Source organism: Jaculus jaculus, chromosome 22 (genome assembly GCF_020740685.1).
Source record: "Jaculus jaculus isolate mJacJac1 chromosome 22, mJacJac1.mat.Y.cur, whole genome shotgun sequence".
Taxonomy (NCBI): Eukaryota; Metazoa; Chordata; class Mammalia; order Rodentia; family Dipodidae; genus Jaculus; species Jaculus jaculus.
The window spans coordinates 9,735,463-9,755,186 of record NC_059123.1 but is presented as its reverse complement, the minus strand read 5'-3'; the positions used below and the strand labels follow the sequence as shown (position 1 = coordinate 9,755,186).

The window sequence follows — 19,724 nt, the reverse complement described above, 5'->3', positions numbered from 1 at the left end:
CACCATTCGATTTTTCAAGAGAGCGCCATGGATAGGAAGCGTGTGCCATCCACGTGGATTCTCCCCACAGTAAAATATTTGCTTTACTTCTAGAATGAACTGGAGAATTTTTCCTTGAACACGATCCAGCACTGCCAAGCGGTGATGCACGTGTGCAGCTACGATTCCATCCTTGCGCTGGTGTGCAAAGAGCCGACCCAGAACAAGCCGGATCTCCACCTCTTCCAGTGTGACGAGGTGAAGGTGAGAAAATGGGAATTTCGCCCCTTTAAGCAAATGCTCCTATCTTTTTTTTCAAACCTTTTACTTTTTTTTTCTGGTTTATTATTTATTTGTTTGACAGCTATAAACAGAGAGAGAGAGAGGCAGAGAGAGAAAGAATGAGGACCCCAGGGTCTCTAGCCACTGCAAAAAACAACTCCAGAGGCATGTGCCACCTCGTGCATCTGGCTAACGTGGGTCCTGGGGAATCTAGCCTTGAACCGGGGTCCTTACGCTTCACAGGCAAGCGCTTAACCGCTAAGCCATCTCTCCAGCCTAAATGTTCCTATCTTAATTGTACATCTGTTAGGCACTGCTAAAGTTTTATTTTACTTCTGAGGGTTAGGTAAAGAAACCCATCCCTGAGTATCATCCTTTGGTCTTCCATACAAGGTAAACAAAGAGGAATTCTGGGTGATGTTTAACAATAGGTGCTGGGCATAGGGTCTCCTCTCTGTATTGCCAGTGAGAGAGGCTAGGCAGAAGGACTGTGAGTTCAAGATCAGCCTAGGCTACAAAGTGAGTTCCAAAATAACCTGGGTTTCAGAGTGAGACCCTAACTCACAGACAAAAATCAGATCCATTATTATTATTATCATCATCATCATCATCATCATCATCATCATTATTATTATTGTTGTTGTTGGTTTTTTGAGGTAAGGCCTCACTGTAGCTCAGGCTGACCTGGAATTCAGTATGTAGTCTCAGGGTGGCCTCGATGTCATGGCAATCCTCTTACCTCTGCCTGCTGAGTGCTGGGATTAAAGGCATGCATCATCATGCCTGGCGAAATAGGTTTTTTTTTTTTTAAATTAAAATTTTTATTTTTATATTTTGAGAGAGTGAGAGAAAGAGGGCGAGGGAGAGAGAGAGAGAGGAGAAAATGGGCACACAGGTGCCTCCAGCCACTGCACATGAATTCCAGATGCATGCGCCACCTTGTGCATCTGGCTTACATGGGCCATGGGGAATCGAACTGAGGTCCTTTGGCTTAGCAGGCAGTTGCCTTAACCACTAAGCAATCTCTCCAGCCCCTATATTTGTTTTGTTTAAAAAAATACAAGCAATATATTAAATTCTTTTTTTAAAATTTTTATTAACATTTTCCATGATTATAAAATATATCCCATGGTAATTCCCTCCCTCCCCACCCCCACACTTTCCCATTTGAAATTCCATTCTCCATCATATTACCTCCCCATTACAATCATTGTAATTACATATATACAATATCAACCTATTAAGTATTTAAATTCTTATTGTGGGCTTGGCACATACAATTAAACATTGAATCTTGGGCTAGAGGGAGGGCTTAGCTGTTAAGGTGCTTGCCTGTGAAGCCTAAGTACCCATGTTCGACTCCCAAGATCCCACATAAGCCAGATGCACAAGGTGACACGTGTTCAAGGTTGCATATGTATACAAGGCAGCTCATGCATCTTGAATTTGATCACAGTGGCTAGAGGCTCTGGTATGCCAGCCCCTCCCCTCTCTCTCTCACTCTCTCATAAAAAAAAAAAAAGATTCTTTAAAAACCATGCCTTGTTGGGCTGGAGAGATGGCTTAGCGGTTAAGCGCTTGCCTGTGAAGCCTAAGGACCCCGGTTCGAGGCTTGATTCCCCAGGTCCCACGTTAGCCAGATGCACAAGGGGGCGCACGCGTCTGGAGTTCGTTTGCAGTGGCTGGAAGCCCTGGCGCACCCATTCTCAATCTCACTCTCTCTATCTGCCTCTTTCTCTCTCTGTCACTCTCATATAAATAAATAAAAAGGAACAACAACAACAAAAAAAAAACCCATGCCTTGTTGGGCTGGAGAGATGGCTTACTGCTTGAGGCACTTGCCTACAAAGCCTCAGGACCCCGGTTTGATTCCCTAGGACACACACAGAGCCAGAAGCACAAGGGGTTCCAAGTGTCACATTAGTGTGCAGCGGCTAGAGAACGTCCGTTCTCTCTCTCATTGCCTCTCTCTCTCTCTCTCAAATGAATGAATATTAAATAAAATATTTTTTAAAATCGTGCCTTGTAGATAATAGACAACTCTTTTGCTGTCTTGTCCTGTTCTTGTTCTCGTCACACAGCTTGGGTTGCAGTGAAACACTTAGTCCCTTCCAGTGGTACTGACCCAAAGTTCTCCATGTAATTATGTGACTTGAGCAATTGCTTAAGATTTGTTGTTGCCGTTGTTCTGTTTTTTGGTTTTTTTTTTGTTCAAGGCAGGGTTTTGCTGCAGCCCAGGTTGACCTGAAATTCACTACACAGTCTCAGGCTGGCCTCAAAGTCACGGCCATCCTCCTGCCTCTGCCTCCCAAGTGCTGGCATTAAAGGCCACCATGCCTGGCTTGCTCAAGCCTTTTTTTAAAATTGTTTTTATTTTTATTTATTTATTTGAGAGCAACAGGGCGGGGGGAGAGTGGGTGCGCCAGGGCCTCCAGCCACTGCAAACGAACTCCAGATGCATGCGCCCCCTTGTGCATCTGGCTAATGTGGGTCCTGGGGAATCGAGCCTTGAACCGGGGTTCTTACGCTTCACAGGCAAGTGCTTAACCACTAAGCCATCTCTCCAGCCCTGCTCAAGACTTTTTAATCATACAGCAATATGCAGAGATAGCTGGGGACAGTTGCCAATAAAAACATGTTTTATCCTGAACATTTTTATTTCAAAGTACACTGTAATTTTCAAATGATTAAAATTTGTGATACTTTACTGGACCTTTGAAATTATCTATAACCTTGAATGTATTTTGTGAGCCGAGTTCTCTCAAAGGACAGTTATCTTTCACTGATTGGTACTTTTCCAAAGCAGTATCTTAATTTTGATTGTATGTTTATTACAGGTTATACTGTGACTTTTATAAAGGAGTTCTAGGGGACTGGCATGAAGAAACAGTTGATCACTTCCATATTTCTTTGACATTAAAATGTCATAGATGACTGTCTAAAAATCGTATTTGAGAGGAACTGTTACATTTAGACAACTTGTATGTAGGCTATCATTAGATGTTTATTATTAGATGTTTACAGTGTCTTTGAAAGTCATAGATTATATTACTAATCACTTGAAGCCAGATATTGAAACAAATAATTGAGTGAATATTTTGCTATGGAAATAGAGAATTGAGTCAAGGCATTTCAAATTTATGCTTTTTGTGTCTATGCTCTGAAAACCCCTTTGGGAGCTTATAAGTGCTATACTCAGTAAAGTTTCTGAATATCAGTTCCCAGAATAAAAGGGCTGTTGTAGTTACCTTCATGTTTCTGGGATTAAACATCTGACCCAAAGTATCTGATGGGAGGGAAGGGTTTATTTTGGCTCACTGCCTTGAGGGGAAGCGTTTTGGCATTAGGGGACAATGGGGCATAAGCAGAGGCTGGATATCACTTCTTGCCACCGCAGGGAAGAGAGCAGTAAGAGCAAGCCAGCCCTCTGGCAAGGCGGAGCTGGCTATACAACACCTTTAAGCCCGCCCCCAATGACACACCTTCTCCAGCAAGGCTCCGCCTCCCAAATTGCCACCAGCTGGGGACCAAGCATTCAAACCAAGCATTCAAATAGGGGACATCTGATTCAAACCCCTGAAAGAACTTTGCTTCTCTGTTAGAGGATGGGAATAGTGATGGGTTCAAAATGGATTTACTGAATACTGTTTTGTCCGCACTAAAGCTCTTCAGCTACTGAAAATGACTCACTCATACATTAGTGCCATTCTCCCTTTGCGAGGCATTTTCTCCTCAGCTGATTGAGATGTGAATGCGTTGTGAGAGGGTGTAATTTTTTATGTGGAACATCTTGCAGCTGAGTTTTAAAGCTTATGACAGGATGCCACACGTGCTTTTGCCCACTCTGGTGCTGATGCTTTTCTTAGAAATGTAATCATTTTCACACAAGAAGTTCAAGGTCCCTGGGCATCTTTAGTTTTACCACTCCACTTGATAGAAAGCCTCTGGCATGATGTTCAATGTCTTCCCAGAAGTTACATGTTCTTAAGGAAGTGCCCCAGTACGGGCTACCTTGGCACTGACATCTCACTGGAAACCCGATTGCTTCCAGGTCACTTGAGCAGGTGTTCCTCAACTGTATTAACTAGGAGGGGAGCTTAGACTCTGGTCTGCAAGTGTTTGCTTGGCTCTAAAACTTATGATCAATCCCACTGGTAAACAGCATGCTATCCACATATTTGAGAAAAGCCTACATAATTGTACAAAACAAGCTGGATCATAAATAGAAGATGTATAGAGAAGCAGCCATCTTACATACAGAAGCAATTACTGGTAAAAATAAACATATGGCTGGGCGTGGTGGTGCACGCCTTTAATCCCAGCACTCGGGAGGCAGAGGTAGGAGGATCGCTGTGAGTTCAAGGCCTCCCTGAGACTACATGGTGAATTTCAGATCAGCCTGGGTTAGAGTGAGACCTTACCTCAAAAAACCAAAATAAATAAATAAGTAAGCATCACGGGGGCTGAAGAGATGGCTTGCTGGTTAAGGCGCTTGCCTATGAAGCCTAAGAATCCAGGTTTGACTCTCCAGGTCCCATGTAAGCCAGACGCACATGGTGATGTAAGCGCACAAGGTCCCATACGCACACGAGGTGGCTCACACTTCTGGAGTTAGTTTGCAATGGCTGGAGGCCCTGGCGTGCCCATTCTCTCTCTCTCTTCTCTCTCTATCTGCCTCTTTCTCTCTCTCTCTGTCACTCTCAAATAAATAAATAAAAATGAACAAAAAATTTTAAAAAAAAGTAAGCTGAATCAGGATTATACCTCTTTAAAAAGTAGTTCAGTTTTTGGATTCTGTTATTACAGAATTCACTTTTGAAACACTTGATATATATATATATATATATATATATATATATATATTTTTTTTTTTTAAGGCCTTCTACTTACATCGCATCACTGTGCTTGTTGATTGAGACAATGAAAATCCTCTTCTCTGTTTCAATCTGTGTGTCACAACCTCCACAGCCTTGCAGATAACTCGCGTCTCCTTGCAGGCAAACCTCATTAGTGAAGACATCGAAAGTGCCATCAGTGACAGTAAAGGTGGGAAACAGAAGAGGCGGCCTGAGGCCCTGAGGTAAAAGCAATGCAAGAAATTAGTAGGTAGAATTGTTTTCTGTTTTTTTTTTCCCCCCTCCTAAAAGTTTAGGGAAATTATTTTCAGTAGTGGCGTTATTATTCTGTTTTTCCAGATTCCAACCTTTGATCTCAAATCATTTGTCCTCCCTGGCTTGTCCATCCGTGGTTGCCCCCTCTTTTCTCTTTTCTCCCTGCGTGTCTTGTCTTCAGCTTCTCATCCACTTGTGGGGGTCTCAGAGAGTCATAACAGCCCAAGGCCACCCCATCGGTGCATGTCATTAGCCCACAGCCTTGCTAATCACACAAGACCTAGCAAGAAGTCCAAGCAGGTCTCCTCCCATGGATTTTCATCCTCCCGTGTTCGTTCCTCATGTATGTGTGTGAGGCACAACAGCGACCCTTAGGAAGTCCGCTTACAGCTCTCTCTGAAGCTAAAGAACTTCCCCCGATAATCAGGTTAGAGAAGTGATGCATTGGAGAAACGGAAATGCTCCAAGTTCAAATTGTGTTCATCTTTCAAAGGATGATTTCCAAAGCGGATCCTGGCATCCCGCCTCCACCAAGAGCTCCTGCCCCAGTGCCACCAGGCACCGTCACCCAGGTGGACGTTAGAAGCCGAGTGGCCGCGTGGTCTGCATGGGCGGCTGACCAGGGGGACTGTGAGTATTCCCATCGGAGCGCTACCGAAGACTCGCTTTAGGTTGTGATGTAATTTCATTTAATGTCTGGGCTGGAGAGATGGCTTCGTGGTTGGTGTACTTGCCTGCAAAGCCAAAGGAGCCAGGTTTGATTCCCCAGGACCCATGTAAGCCAGATGCACAAGGGGGCACATGTGTCTGGAGTTTGTGTGCAGTGGCTGGAGACCCTGGCATGCCCATTACCTCTCTCTTTCTCTCTCTCTCTCTCTCTCTACCTGCCTGTTTCTCTTTTTCTCTCTCCAATAAACAAGGCAAAAAAATATTTGAAAAACTAAATATTAAACAGGTCATGATGACACCTGCCTTTAATCCCTGTACTCGGGAGGCTGTGGTAGGAGGTCAGTTCAAGGCCACTCTGAGACTACAGAGTGAATTCCAGGTCAGCCTGGGCTAGAGTGAAACCCTGCCTCGAAAAACAAACAACAGCAACAAAACCCCCTAAATCTTAGGTATTAGGAAGTCATGCATTCTTTTTCTCTGTGGATCTATGTCTCTGTGCGTGGTAGGTGTGTGCGTACGTGCGGTGTGTGCACGTGTGTGTTTTCATGCACGTGTGCAGGCTTGCTGAGGCCAGAGGAGAAAGTGGGGCGTCCTCTCTACTGCTCTCCCAGGTCGTTGCCCTGACACCGAGTTTCTCTCTGAACCCAGGGCTGCTGATGTGCCAGTCAGGCTGACTGACCAGTGAACCCCAGAGATTTTTCTGATGTTCATGGGCTGCGTACACAGGCATCTTGAGTGGACAGATGCTCTGAACAAACTTGTACAAACACGTGTCACAGCTAATTTGTAATGAAGAGAGAATTGATCGCCAGATTCTCTGCACTGTTACCTGCTAAGTTGCCAGTGAACTGATGCGGTGGTGCACACATTTAGTCCCAGCGCTCAGGATTGGCACTGTGAGCCCAGGGCAGACTGTGACCAGAGTGAGCTCTTTCACAAAACAACAACCCAAAGTGACAATGTGGCAGAGTTTGCAGAACTAGTCTATTGCTGGATGAAGCAGAACCAACCGCTCACACATGAACTTCTGTCGGAGTTCGAGTTGCTTTAGTTGGGAAGCTCCCAGAGGGGTGCGTCTGTGCTCCCCAGGGCTGTGGGCAACTCTGGCTGCCCGCTTTCTTGGAGCCCTGAGGTGGAGAGATCCTGGCTGCCATCGGTGAGCTCAGGAAAACAGTGCCCATGGTGCCTCAGACTTGCCAGAGCCCCAGAAACACACATCTCCCACTCAGTCCACCCTCCAGTTGGGCTAGGATCTCCCCAGGATACTTTTTTATTTTTTCAATTAACTTTTTAAAATATTTTTGTTCATTTTTATTTATCTTTTTGAGAGTGACACAGAGAGAGAGATAGAGAAACAGGGAGAGAGAGAGAATGGGCACACCAGGGCCTCCAGCCACTGCAGACGAACTCCAGATGCATGCGGCCCCTTGTGCATCTGGCTAACGTGGGTCCTGGGGCATCGAGCCTCGAACCGGGGCCCTCAGGCAAGCGCTTAACCGCTAAGCCATCTCTCCAGCCCCAGTTAATTGTGTGTGTGTGTGTGTGTGTGTGTGTGTGTGTGTGTGTGTGTGTGTGTGCAGGAGGGAGCAGGGTCTTCCTAAGCAGCCCACCCTAGCCTCACACTTATAGCAATCCCCCTGCCTCAGCCTGCTGAATGCTGGGCTTACATTAGTGTAAGCCACCCAGCCAGCTCTACCCAGGGCTCCTAATGCCTGTATGTAAATGGCAGCATCCTGCTTTCTGCAGGACACTGGCAAGGCTGGCAACTAACGATATATGAAATAGCAGCTAGCTGGCAAGATTTCAGGCGCACAAAATAATGATCTTAAGGTGGGAATAGCTACTAATATATTTTCTCAGCGTCCAGTGACTCATCCTTCCCTCTCTCCACCTCTCCCTCCCTTGCTGTCCTTCTTGTGATTTCCAGTGCATGGGTAATGCTGGCGCAGGGGTAGGCGCTGGCCTTGAGAGTTTCCAACATCTTTTTTTTTCAGTTTTCCATGTTGACCTCATGAGTCATGGTGATATGTCAGGAGCTGTATTTCCAGTCCTCGGAGATCTATTGCTCCTGCCCAGCAACAGGTTTTATTACGTAGCACTTGCAGCAGCTCTCAGGGTTGACTGTGCTTAGTGCGCCCTGACTCATTCCAGAAAGGCGTCTGCGATGTGGATGTGGTGCTTACGTAATCATGCTAGCTGACCAGACAGCTTGAGTGCTTTTGACATATATAGTCTAGATTTTTAATATTCCTGTAGGTACTTCTTTTAAGACATGTGGCTTAAAATCAATCAATTGTAGGTTTTGAGTTGAATTATAAGTAGAATTTTGGATGCCCTATGCTCTGGGAAGTTGCCAGCGTTTAACTGTAGGCATGGCGTTGGGATGTGGGCAACTTTGTTACATTTGAACCTAATCGGCCACTTTTCCTGGATGAGGTGCATAAACTTTGGTAAGTTTCCTTCTTCTTTTTTTAAGTATCTTATTTATCTGAAAGAGAGAAAGAGGCAGATAGAGAGAAAGAGAGAATGGGCACACCAGGGCCTCCGGCCACTGAAAATGAACTGCAATGCATGCTCCACCTTGTGCATCTGGTTGACGTGGGTCCAGGGTAGTCGAACCTGGGTCCTTAGGCTTCGCAGGCAAATGCCTTAACCACTAAGCCATCTGTCCAGCCCCATGTTTTCTTATTATTATTAAGTTGGCCTAATAGGAAGCAGACATGGGGAAGAGGGGGATTGAGGAGGTGCCAACCTTAATGAACTCTGAGCAGGTGGCAAGGCCAGCTGTACCCAAGTGTCCTTGGTGTGGAGGCAAGGATGCAGTTTGTGGAAAATGAGCATCATTCCGAGGTGTTTATCACAAGGCGGAACTTCCATTTTTTAAAATATATTTATTTATTTATCTGAGAGAGAAAGAGGCAGAGAGAGAGGCAGATGTATAGAGAGAATGGGTGTGCCAGGGCATCCAGCCACTGAAAACAAACTCCAGATGCATGTGTCCCCTTGTGCATCTGGCTTACATGGGTCCTGGGGAATCAAACTAGGGTCCTTTGGCTTCTTAGGCAAATGGCTTAACCGCTAAGCCATCTTCTCCAGCCCAAGGTGCTTCTGTTTGAAGGTGGGATTCTTTTATAGTCACTTTTCGTGTTTTAATTTCTATACCCGGGTTGCTTTAACAAGTGATGGAAAGACTTAACGACTGTGCTTTCCTTATAGTTGAGAAAGCCCGGCCGTATCGCGAGCAGGAAGAAACGGCTGAAATGATGGCTGCTCGGATTGACAGGGATGTGGTGAGTTTGGAAGCCACGTTTGCCCCACTGATTCTCTTTGTGTGAAAGAAGGCAGATACACTGAGCTCAGGACGATTCATATGGAAGATGCTCTGTGGAAATGATATTTTCTCTCCTCAATGATGGCTATGCACTTTGCTTTTAAAAACTATTTAAGCTTTCCTACTAATATGTAGTTAGCAGACCTGGACTCTGGTAGAGCTAACAGATTAACCAACTGAGAAAAGAATGTAACGGGATCATCAAGACTGGAGATGGGCTGGGTTTTCTATCTTTCTTTTTTTTTTAATTTTAATTTTTTATTGACAACTTCCATAATTGTAAACAATATCCCATGGTAATGCTCTCTCTCCCCCACTTTCCCCTTTGAAACTCCATTCTCCATCAGACCCCTTTCCCCCTCTCAGTCTCTCTTTTATTTTGATGTCATGATCTTTTCCTCTTATTATCATGGTCTTGTGTAGGTAGTGTCAGGCACCGAGAGGTCATGGATTAAATTTTTTTATAGGCTTTCTTTTTTCATTCCTTGTCATTCATAGCTTAGATATTTTTTCCATAGTTCTGTTTGGGTTTTATGAAGATTATAGTTTAGGCCAGGTGTGGTGGCGCATGCCTTTAATCCCAGTACTCCAGAGGCAGAGGTAGAGGAGCCCCGAGAGCTAGAGGCCACCCTGAGACTACATAGTGACTTCTAGGTTAGCCGGGGCTAGAGCAGACCAGATCCTACCTTACAAAAGCCAAAATAATTATATTTTAAAAAGGAAAATTTAAGTACTATTTTTAAAGGTTAAGTATGTAACTATCATATAATTCATTATAAAGTGTAACAATATATTTATTTTCATTTCTTCATCAGTGCTGTTAGTTTTCATACTATATATAAATTCTCAGATTATTTAAAGGCAAATAAAAGCATTTTGCATTCAGACATTAATTTTATATGACACCACATGTTATATTGAAGCATTTATTAATTGTAAACCCTTATATCTAGTCTTGTTATGAGGAAGAGGTCTTGAAGGGGCCGTAGGGAGGTGGGGAAGGCAGATGGAGGGAGGGATTATGATCATGGAATATTGTCTGTGTGTGTGGATGCTCTCAAGAATACGTTTAAGAACGAATACCAAGTTTCAATCTAGAAAAAATCAACTAAGACTGCATTACAAAAGATAATTAAAATGTTCCAAATGAGCCAGGCGTGGTGGCACACGCCTTTAATCCCAGCACTCAGGAGGCAGAGGTAGGAGGATTGCTGTGAGTTCGAGGCCACTCTGAGACTACATGGTGAATTCCAGATCAGCCTGGGCTAGAGTGAGAGCCTACCTCACAAAATCAAAAAACATGTTCCAGATGATCTGTTCATTCATTCTGTTTTGTCATGTAGAAATGTAAATGCCTGATTATTGGTTTCTATATATGTGTTTTAGGGTTTTATAGCATTCTGTAAATTCCATGAAATATTGTCAGAGCCTCATCTGTTAACAAAAGTACTCGGTGTTCGTCTATAAAAGTGTTTCTTAGAACTCGCCCCCTCCAACTTTGAGTGGGAGAAAGGTCGCAGAAAATTAGAGCAATTGAAAGTAATTAATAATCTGATTAGATGTTGTGAATGTTCCCCTGTGGCATGCAGAATGTAGCAGACTTAAGCCAAAGAAAAATATAAACTTCAGACTTTAGCCACAGGTATTTTCTTTTTCTTAGAATTAATGATCAACTTGCAATTTGCATGTAGGGTTCTCCCCTGTTCCCTCCTTTTTAAAAAAAAAAATATTTATTTATTTATTTATTTATTTATTTATTTATTTATTTCAGACAAAGAGAGATAGAATGAGAGAATGGGCACGCCAGGGCCTCTAACCACTGCAAACAAACTGCAGACACATGTGCCCCCTTGTGCATCTGGTTTACATGGGGCCTGGAGAATGGAACCTGAGTCCTTAGGCTTCGCAGGCATGCACCTTAACTGCTAAGCCGCCTCTCCAGCCCGCACTCCCTCGTTTTGTAAGGTTTCTGTTTTGTACTGACTGGCTAGCATCTGACAACTAGATTTACTTTATTTTATATTTCATTCTCTCATTTATAATTCCAGCAGCATCTGACAACTAGTTTTGTTTTGTCTCATATTTTTTTTTCCTCTCGTTTGTAATTCTAGCAAATCTTAAACCATATTTTGGATGACATTGAATTCTTTATCACAAAACTCCAAAAAGCAGCGGAAGCATTTTCTGAGCTTTCCAAAAGGAAAAAAAGCAAGAAAAGTAAAAGGAAAGGACCAGGAGGTAAGTTGGCTTTTGTCGTGAGGGCTGCTCAGAGCTGTGTCGTGAGGGGAGGTTTGGCCTTATCCATTCGTCACATTGCCCTGACCTTGGACACCGGTACCTCACCGAGCTCTCTGCATAGTTCCAGAGATTCACATGGAAAGGGAAGAGCTCATGCTCGTTCCAAGACACCCACAGGGAGGGCAGATCCAAGGGTGTGCTATCTCAGTCACAGCAACTCCTAAGATTCATGTGGTGACCTCCTGTTTTGTTAAATTATTTTAACATATTTTTATGTTTTTATTTCTGAGCATAGGAAGAGGGAGAGAGTACAGGCATCCCAGGGCTACTGCAGACAAATTCCACACACAGGCGCCACTTTGTGCATCTGGCTTTGCATGGGTACGGGGCACTGAAACTCGGGCTGTCAGGCTTTGCAAGCAAGCGCCTTTAATGGCTGAGCCATCTCGCAGACCACCTGTCCACAGTTTTCACAAATGGTTATGACTTTCTTCTCTATATTCTTATGTGGTCTCTCACTATAATTATAGAACCTCAGTTTTAAATAAAATTGGCTTTTCTCATTAAAGTATTTTAAAATATCAATGGGTTTGAATTCATAACAAAACTCTAAGTAGAACATTCACATACAGAGTTGCATGCAAGCAATTTCACAATGGACTTCTGCTTAGCTATTTAAAATTCCTAAGAAAGCTGGTCTTGGTATCTCATGCCTATAATCTCAGCACTCATGATGCTGAGACAGGAGGATTGCTGTGTGTTTCAGGTTATCCTGGCCTATGTCACGAGCTTCCAGCCAATCTAGACTACAGAAAAGGCCCTGTCTACAAAATCAAATGAAAAAAAAAAAATTAAAAACAAATAAAAATAAAGTGCTTTAAAATGTATAAAAGTAGAAATATGGAAGTCATAATTGTACTTCTTTGGGCAAACACTATGGATTGAAATACATGAAAGAACAGTAAATAAATGCCCCTTCAATAAGAGTCAGCTTTATTTATTTATTTATTTTTAGAGAGAGATACAGAGAGAGAACTGACACACCAGGGCCTCAGCCACTGCAATCGAACCACAGACACTTACGCCACCTAGTGGGCATGTGCAACATTGCACTTGCTGCATCTTTGTGCATCTGGCTTATGTGGGATCTGGAGAGTCGAACATGGGTCCTTTAGGTTTTGTAGGCAAGCGCCTTAACTGCTGAGCCATCTCTCCAACCCAAGTGGTGACTTTTAAATATTTCTTCAGCTCACATCTGTATTGTTAACAAATGATGTTTAGTGTCATCCTTCTGGTTGTTTTTATGTGGACATTTGTCATCATACTCTAAAATATCATTGTGTCTCAAAGCACTCTGTGTTCTTTATAAAGTAAAATATATTGTCCTCTTGGTCACCTAAATCTAAAGCTCTGGATTCTATGACTTCTTTTTCTTGCATATAGCTAACTTTGCCTTATGTCTCATATACATAAATATATATATATATATAAATTTTCATAGCCAGTATGCAATTCAAACCATCAACATGTTTTAGCCCAGCTTTCTGAGCTATCTTTTAACCCTCCACTCTTTAGTACTATGAAAATAGAAATTTTAAAGCTCTGAGTCAGAAGCCGTCATACTTTGACTACAAAGTATATAGCGCCATGGATTGATGGTTGAAATCTAACCCCAAACCCAGACAGTCAGTCTCTCCCATAATATAACTTGAACTTATCTCTCCAGTCTCAGGTTCCTTGGTTTTATGTTTGCTGTTTCATAGGCTTGTCATTTCTTTTTTTTTATTTCTTCTGGCTGCTTTTGTATTATCATGGTAATTTCCACAAATTGCTCTGTGGGGGGGGAAAACTTTCAAATTCTATCTTAAAAGTTACTTGAGAGCTGGAGAGATGGCTCTGCAGTTAAGGTGTTTGCCTGCAAAGCCTAATGAACCTGTGTTTGATTCCCTGGTGTCCATGCAAAGCCAGAGTCACAGTGACCCACACATCTGGAGCTCATTCACAATAGCTGGAGACCCTGACACACCCATTCTCTTCCTCTCTCTCTCTCTCTCTCTCCCTCTCTCTCTCCCTCTCTCTCTGTGTCTCTCTTCTATCTCTTGTTGCTTCAAAATGAATAAAGATACTTTTTGAAAAGAAAAATAAAAGTTATCTGAAACACTTTCTAAGTATCCAGTTCCTCATTTCCCACCCAGTACAGTCTCTTCTCTTAGCACGGGCTTGATCCATCACAATAATTTATCTGAATCACTTCCTCTAGCATATTTTAAAGCCATTAAGAGCAGGGCTCGTAACTTACTCATCTTTACCGTCTTTACGATGACGGCAAGAAGGCTGGGACGCAGAAGGGCTGTGCCTCATGTTTATGGGACTGGATGAGTCACTCGCCTTCTCTATTTGCTGGCTGTGCTGAACGGTGACATCACACATCTGTTGCGATCATCAAACTCTGTGAAAATGATGTGGCTTTGGGTGTTTTGTCTTGTTTTTTAAATAATGAATTATTGTTTGGAAGTCTATTCTTACCAATCCCTCCTCTTCTTTATTTCATTAGAGGGTGTTTTAACACTGAGGGCAAAACCACCACCTCCTGATGAATTTATTGACTGTTTCCAGAAGTTTAAACATGGATTTAACCTTCTGGTGAGTGAGATTTATTTATATATGAGTAGACGAAACAAATGAGAAAGTTCAAAGTCTAGGATGGTCCTGACAATGAAATCAAGACATAAGATGGTTCTTATAGATGTGTGTTCTGATGAGCCATTCACGAAAACCATACAATGTAAAGCATGCATGTTGAAGGCAGTTGGAAGGTAGTGACTTCTGAGTTCATTTGTTCGCTAGCTTCTCTCGCTGTCCATGCTGGAATGAAGCTTTCTCTGAGCCTGCACCGGGCTGTCCCGTGGCTGGCTTTTGCTCGATCATGTATGCTAATCTATTGATTTTCTTATTCTTGCAGGCCAAACTGAAGTCTCATATCCAGAACCCAAGTGCTTCAGATTTGGTTCATTTCTTGTTTACTCCATTAAATATGGTAAGAATTGATGAAAAAGGTCGTTGACCTGAGTGTGTTTTCCATTCCAAGGGTGTGCATTACCGTGCAAGAGCACTGTTCTTAGCACCTGCGTAAACACAGAGTGTGTGAGACCTGAGGGTCCAGAAGCAGTGCCTCCCCGTTGGGGACTGTGGCTCAGGGGCAGCTCCTGCCCATCACGGGCTCCGGGGCAACAGCTGTAGCCGTGGGGAACCCAGAAAGGGAGGGAGGCAGAGACGGAGGTGAGGCATTTGTTATTGCTACTTTTTAAAACCTTTTCACTGGACAACTTCCACAAATACAACACTAGATCATGATCACAATGCTCTCCCACCACCTCTTCTTTTTTCCCTTCTTAAGTCCCCCTTCCACTGAATCCCTTCCTCTTTCCAACTAGTCTTTGCTATTTTTTTATTTTTATTTTTTTGTTCATTGTTATTTATTTATTGGAGAGTGACAGACACCGAGAGAAAGACAGATAGAGGGAGAGAGAGAGAATGGGCGCGCCAGGGCTTCCAGCCTCTGCAAACGAACTCCAGACGCGTGCGCCCCCTTGTGCATCTGGCTAATGTGGGACCTGGGGAACCGAGCCTTGAACCGGGGTCCTTAGGCTTCACAGGCAAGCGCTTAACCACTAAGCCATCTCTCCAGACCTAGTCACTTCTATTTTGATGCCGTAGGTTTGTTTCTCCTCCTGTTATGCAGGCCTTGGTTGTGTGGTTAGCTTGAGCCACTGTGGAGTCATGAACATCAAGGCCACATTGTGTCTGGATAATTATTGTAAAAATTTAGGCTAGCATATGAAGTGATGGGTTTCACGATGGTATTTTAAACACATTATTTTAGAGGTAGAGAGATGTTACTGTTTCAGACCGAGTTAGGGACATGAAAAAGAGCAGCTTGAGTCATGTAGACATTTTTATCTTTTTCACAAAACTCTTACTTATAAGAACTCCACTGCCCAATGAATGGCTTTGCTGTGTGGAGTTATGCAGGATGCAAATTCCATCCTTTGAGCTGTTGATTCATGTGTGTATTTATTCAAAGGTTGATTCATTTATGTATTTATTCAAGAAATCCTAATTGAGGGCGTCCTGTTCAACCGGCGTTGCGCTTCCTCCTCAGGAATGAGACACAAACAATTCTGACCCTCTAGAAATTTATGTTGCAGTGTCGAAATGGCCTCTGGTTTGATAAATGTAATGCACAAAAAATATAGTATTCTAAATATTAAATGTTATGTGGGAAAGCAGAACAGAGAATGCAGGCAATGAGTGCCAGTGGAGTTTCCATCTCTCTCTCCCCTTCCCTCGTGTGTGTGTGTGTGTGTGTGTGTGTGTGTGTGTGTGTGTGTGTGTAAAGGGGGGGACAATAGCTCCTTCAGGAAGCCTGGCTGGGAGGAAGCCTTCAGAGTAAGGGAAATAAAGAATATGCCATGGATTTCTGAAGAAAGTCATTCTAGACAGAAAACAGCTAATATAAGTGTTTAGATGTGGTAACATGAAAAAACATGTTCTTGGGACACAAAGATAATCGTGACTTGAGCAGAAAGAATGAAAGAGAGATTAGAAGGAAGGGACTGGACGCAGGTAAGATAGGAAGACACATCTCAGGGGCCCTTGGGATAGGACTGTGAGGCCGTCACCCCACGAAGAGTTATCAGCATAAAGAGCCGCCCTGGCTGCACAGTTTGGAAGCGTAGCTGGTGAATGGCGACAGTTCACACGGCTCGGCCCAGGACGCGCTGAAAACAGGTGCGGTTCGGTGGACTGGCTGATGCTGGCAAAAATGCTTCCAAGGCTTTTGGCTCAAGACTGGCGGGATGAGGTGATTCCTAACTAAGCATGAAGACTTTGAGGCAATCGGGTTCCTGGAGAAAGATGCGGAGATCAGTTTTAGGCATATCAAAATTAAGGGATATTTAAACAGGGAAATTTGAATTGATAATTGAGTATATGTGCTGGAATTTAATGGAGAAACCAGGCACTTTGTGCATGCACATGCGTGCGTGTGTGCGTGCGTGCATGCGTGCGTGCGTGTGTGTGTGTGTGTGTGTGGTCTGTAAAAAGGAAGAGCAATGAGGAATATCAAGATCAAGCCCTGGGAGTTTTGATGTCAGGAAAATAGGAAGAACTAAGAGGGCTGGAGAGATGGCTTAGCGGTTAAGTGCTTGCCTATGAAGCCTAAGGACCCCAGTTCGAGGCTCAATTCCCCAGGACCCACGTTAGCCAGATGCACAAGGGGGCGCACGTGTCTGGAGTTTGTTTGCAGTGGCTAGAGACCCTGGTGCACCCATTCTCTCTCTCTCTCTATCTGCCTCTCTCTCTCTCTCTGTCACTCTTAAATAAATAAATAAAAATGAACAAAAAAGTTATTTATTTTTAAAAAAAGAAGAGCTAAGAGAGGCTGAGAAGAAGCAATGGGAAGAGAAGAAACGTATAGCACTAACCAAGGCATGCATCTCTGGGGAAAGCAGGCTTCCTTTGTTGCCCTTATAACGACTGTGCAATGGCACAGAATGTCTAGAGCCAGCAGCTTTCGCAGTAAGAAGTGTGACTCTGCACTTAAGCAGATCACTTCTTCCCACTTCCAATTGGCCTGAACTCCCTCCTGGGGCCATACTTAACTTCCAAAGAATGTCACCTCCATCCAGGTGTCCGTGAGCCATCTAGGATGTAGGGACTTCTCTTTTAAAAGGCAGAAGAGCATGTTTGCCAGGGGACAACCAGCAGCCTTGGGTGTGTCTCCTTATATAACAGGTACATGACTACATTCAACTTATTGTCAAGTTGACAATGTGCACCCTCACACAATGTAGTAAGTTACTTATCTGCTCACACTGTTTTGAACATAGGGTGGGGAGACTGTATTGGACGTAACACTATGAAGTACAAAAGGTATTTCCAGGGCTGGACAGATGACTTAGCGGTTAAGATGCTTGCCTGTGAAGCCCAAGGACCCATGTTCCACTCTGCAGATCCCATGTTAGCCAGACGCACAAAGGTGAGGCAAGTGCAAGGTCACACATGCCCGCTAGGTGGCGTAAGTGTCTGGAGTTCAATTTCAGTGGCTGAGGCCCTGGTGCACCAATTCTCTCTCTTTCTCTTTGTATTGCTCTCTATGTTAAAAAAAAAAAAACTTTCTAGAAGAGATGGCACTTGAGTTAGACTCTGGGTGACGGAGAAGGCCTCTGGGAAACTAGAACAGCCTCCCCTGAGGTACAGCTCATCTCTGAGAAGGCAAGATTTTAATAAAAGGGCTCTGGCCCCTGCTTCCTTAGCCAGGACATGGCTTCCTCGAGGTAAATTTGGAACCATTTTTGGACACATTCTCAGCACTAATTTGCTTATCCAAGCTTTGCACCTGTTTTCTACTGCCCATTAAATAATCCATATTAAATCATTAAATTTTCTGTAATTAAAATCTGGGGAAAATACCTGTGATTCACTGTGGTTCTGTCTTGGCTCTTCCTGAACCCTTCCGTTTTGTCCATCTCAACCACAGAGCATGGAGCTTTGGTCTCTCCACAATATTCATTTTGCGATGCATATTCTTCAACTTTGTAATAATAAACTTGACTGTCGTCATGCATGTTTTTTAAATAACAGAAAATTAGAGATAGTTAAATTGGCTGGTGAAAAATTCCCTACAGAATTTTTAGTATTTTTAAAAATATTTTATTGATTGATTGATTTGAGATATATTTGATATATATAAGATATATTTGATATATATAAGATATATTTGATATATATAAGAGAGGGAGGGAGGGAGGGAGAAACACAGGCATGCCGGGAGCCTCCAGCCCCTGCAAACAAACTCCAGACACATGCACCACCTTGTGCAGCTGGCTTCTGTGGGTACTGGGGAATCAAACCTGGGTCCCTTGGCTTTGCAGACAAGTGCCTTAAGTGCTAAGCCACCTCTCCAGCCCTCTTTTGCTTTTTAGAGAATGTGATCATCACACGCAGCGAGGAGGTAGCCACTGCATGTCCTTGAACTCAACTTTCAGTTTAGGCTTTAAGACACCTTGATGCTGGATAACATGTGTTTTATTCCATAGTATGTCATACAACATCAAAGTTTAATCTGAAAATATAAGAACAATGCTTATTTTGGACATGGAATGTTTTGTACACACATTTCAAAAGTATACAAATAAGCTTTTTTTTTTTTTTTTTTTTTGCTTGAAACCGTCTATTCTCATTCTAGGTGGTACAGGCAACAGGAGGTCCTGAACTGGCCAGTTCTGTTCTCAGCCCGCTGTTGACTAAAGACACCGTTGATTTCTTAAATTACACTGTCACTGCTGATGAGCGGCAGCTGTGGATGTCATTGGGTGAAACCTGGCTGAAAGTCAGGTAAGCGCGAGCAAATTCAGCACGTAATGCCTGCCTGCGAGGCTGTCAGCGTTCTCGGCATTCTGTGAACGAAGAGCTGTGTGCCGTGTGAGGGAAAGACAGTCTTCTTGAAAAGCCTCGTGGCTGCAGAAGGAAATAGAAAGTGTGCAGAGTACCACAGTGTAGCCTTAAGAGGAGTCTAGCTGGTTGACATGGAAGAGCAGTCAGGAAGAACAGGTGGAGAGGAGGGTAAGCAAGAGACAACAACAATAATAATACATGATGATCAACAGAAAATAACGTACATGTGCCAACGCACAGTGTTTGTACTCTGGCCGGGGGTCCTGTTACCATGCCTGCTTGGTAGGTAAAGAAAGTGAGGGCTGGAGAGATGGCTTAGCGGTTAAGCGCTTGCCTGTGGAGCCTAAGGACCCCGGTTCGAGGCTCGATTCCCCAGGACCCACATTAACCAGATGCACAAGGGGGCGCACGCGTCTGGAGTTTGTTTTGCAGTGGCTGGAGGCCCTGGCATGCCCATTCTCAATCTCACTCTCTCTCTCTCTCTCTCTGCCTCTTTCTCTCTGTCTGTCGCTTTAAATCAATAAAAATAAAAAAAAAAAAAAAGAAAGTGAAACCTGCAGTGGTTAAATCATCTGCCCAAAATCACACATGGTAAGTGACAAGAGAAGGGACATGAACCCGGGGCCTTTGTGTTCATAACCCCGCCCTACCGCCAC

The 19,724-nt window shown here is 43.6% G+C and overlaps 1 protein-coding gene across 2 annotated transcripts in view; it reads left to right on the top strand.

The window, feature by feature from the left end:
* Eps8 (epidermal growth factor receptor pathway substrate 8) overlaps positions 1 to 19,724 on the top strand; it is a 144,645-nt gene that overhangs the window by 83,853 nt on the left and 41,068 nt on the right. For both annotated transcript variants that reach the window (XM_045139499.1, XM_045139500.1), the window contains exons 6-13: positions 94 to 243; positions 5,259 to 5,341; positions 5,866 to 6,002; positions 9,258 to 9,331; positions 11,484 to 11,610; positions 14,165 to 14,253; positions 14,573 to 14,647; positions 18,860 to 19,008. In XM_045139499.1, the coding sequence (XP_044995434.1) occupies positions 94 to 243; positions 5,259 to 5,341; positions 5,866 to 6,002; positions 9,258 to 9,331; positions 11,484 to 11,610; positions 14,165 to 14,253; positions 14,573 to 14,647; positions 18,860 to 19,008 (884 nt within the window). The remainder of the gene's footprint in view (positions 1 to 93; positions 244 to 5,258; positions 5,342 to 5,865; positions 6,003 to 9,257; positions 9,332 to 11,483; positions 11,611 to 14,164; positions 14,254 to 14,572; positions 14,648 to 18,859; positions 19,009 to 19,724) is intronic.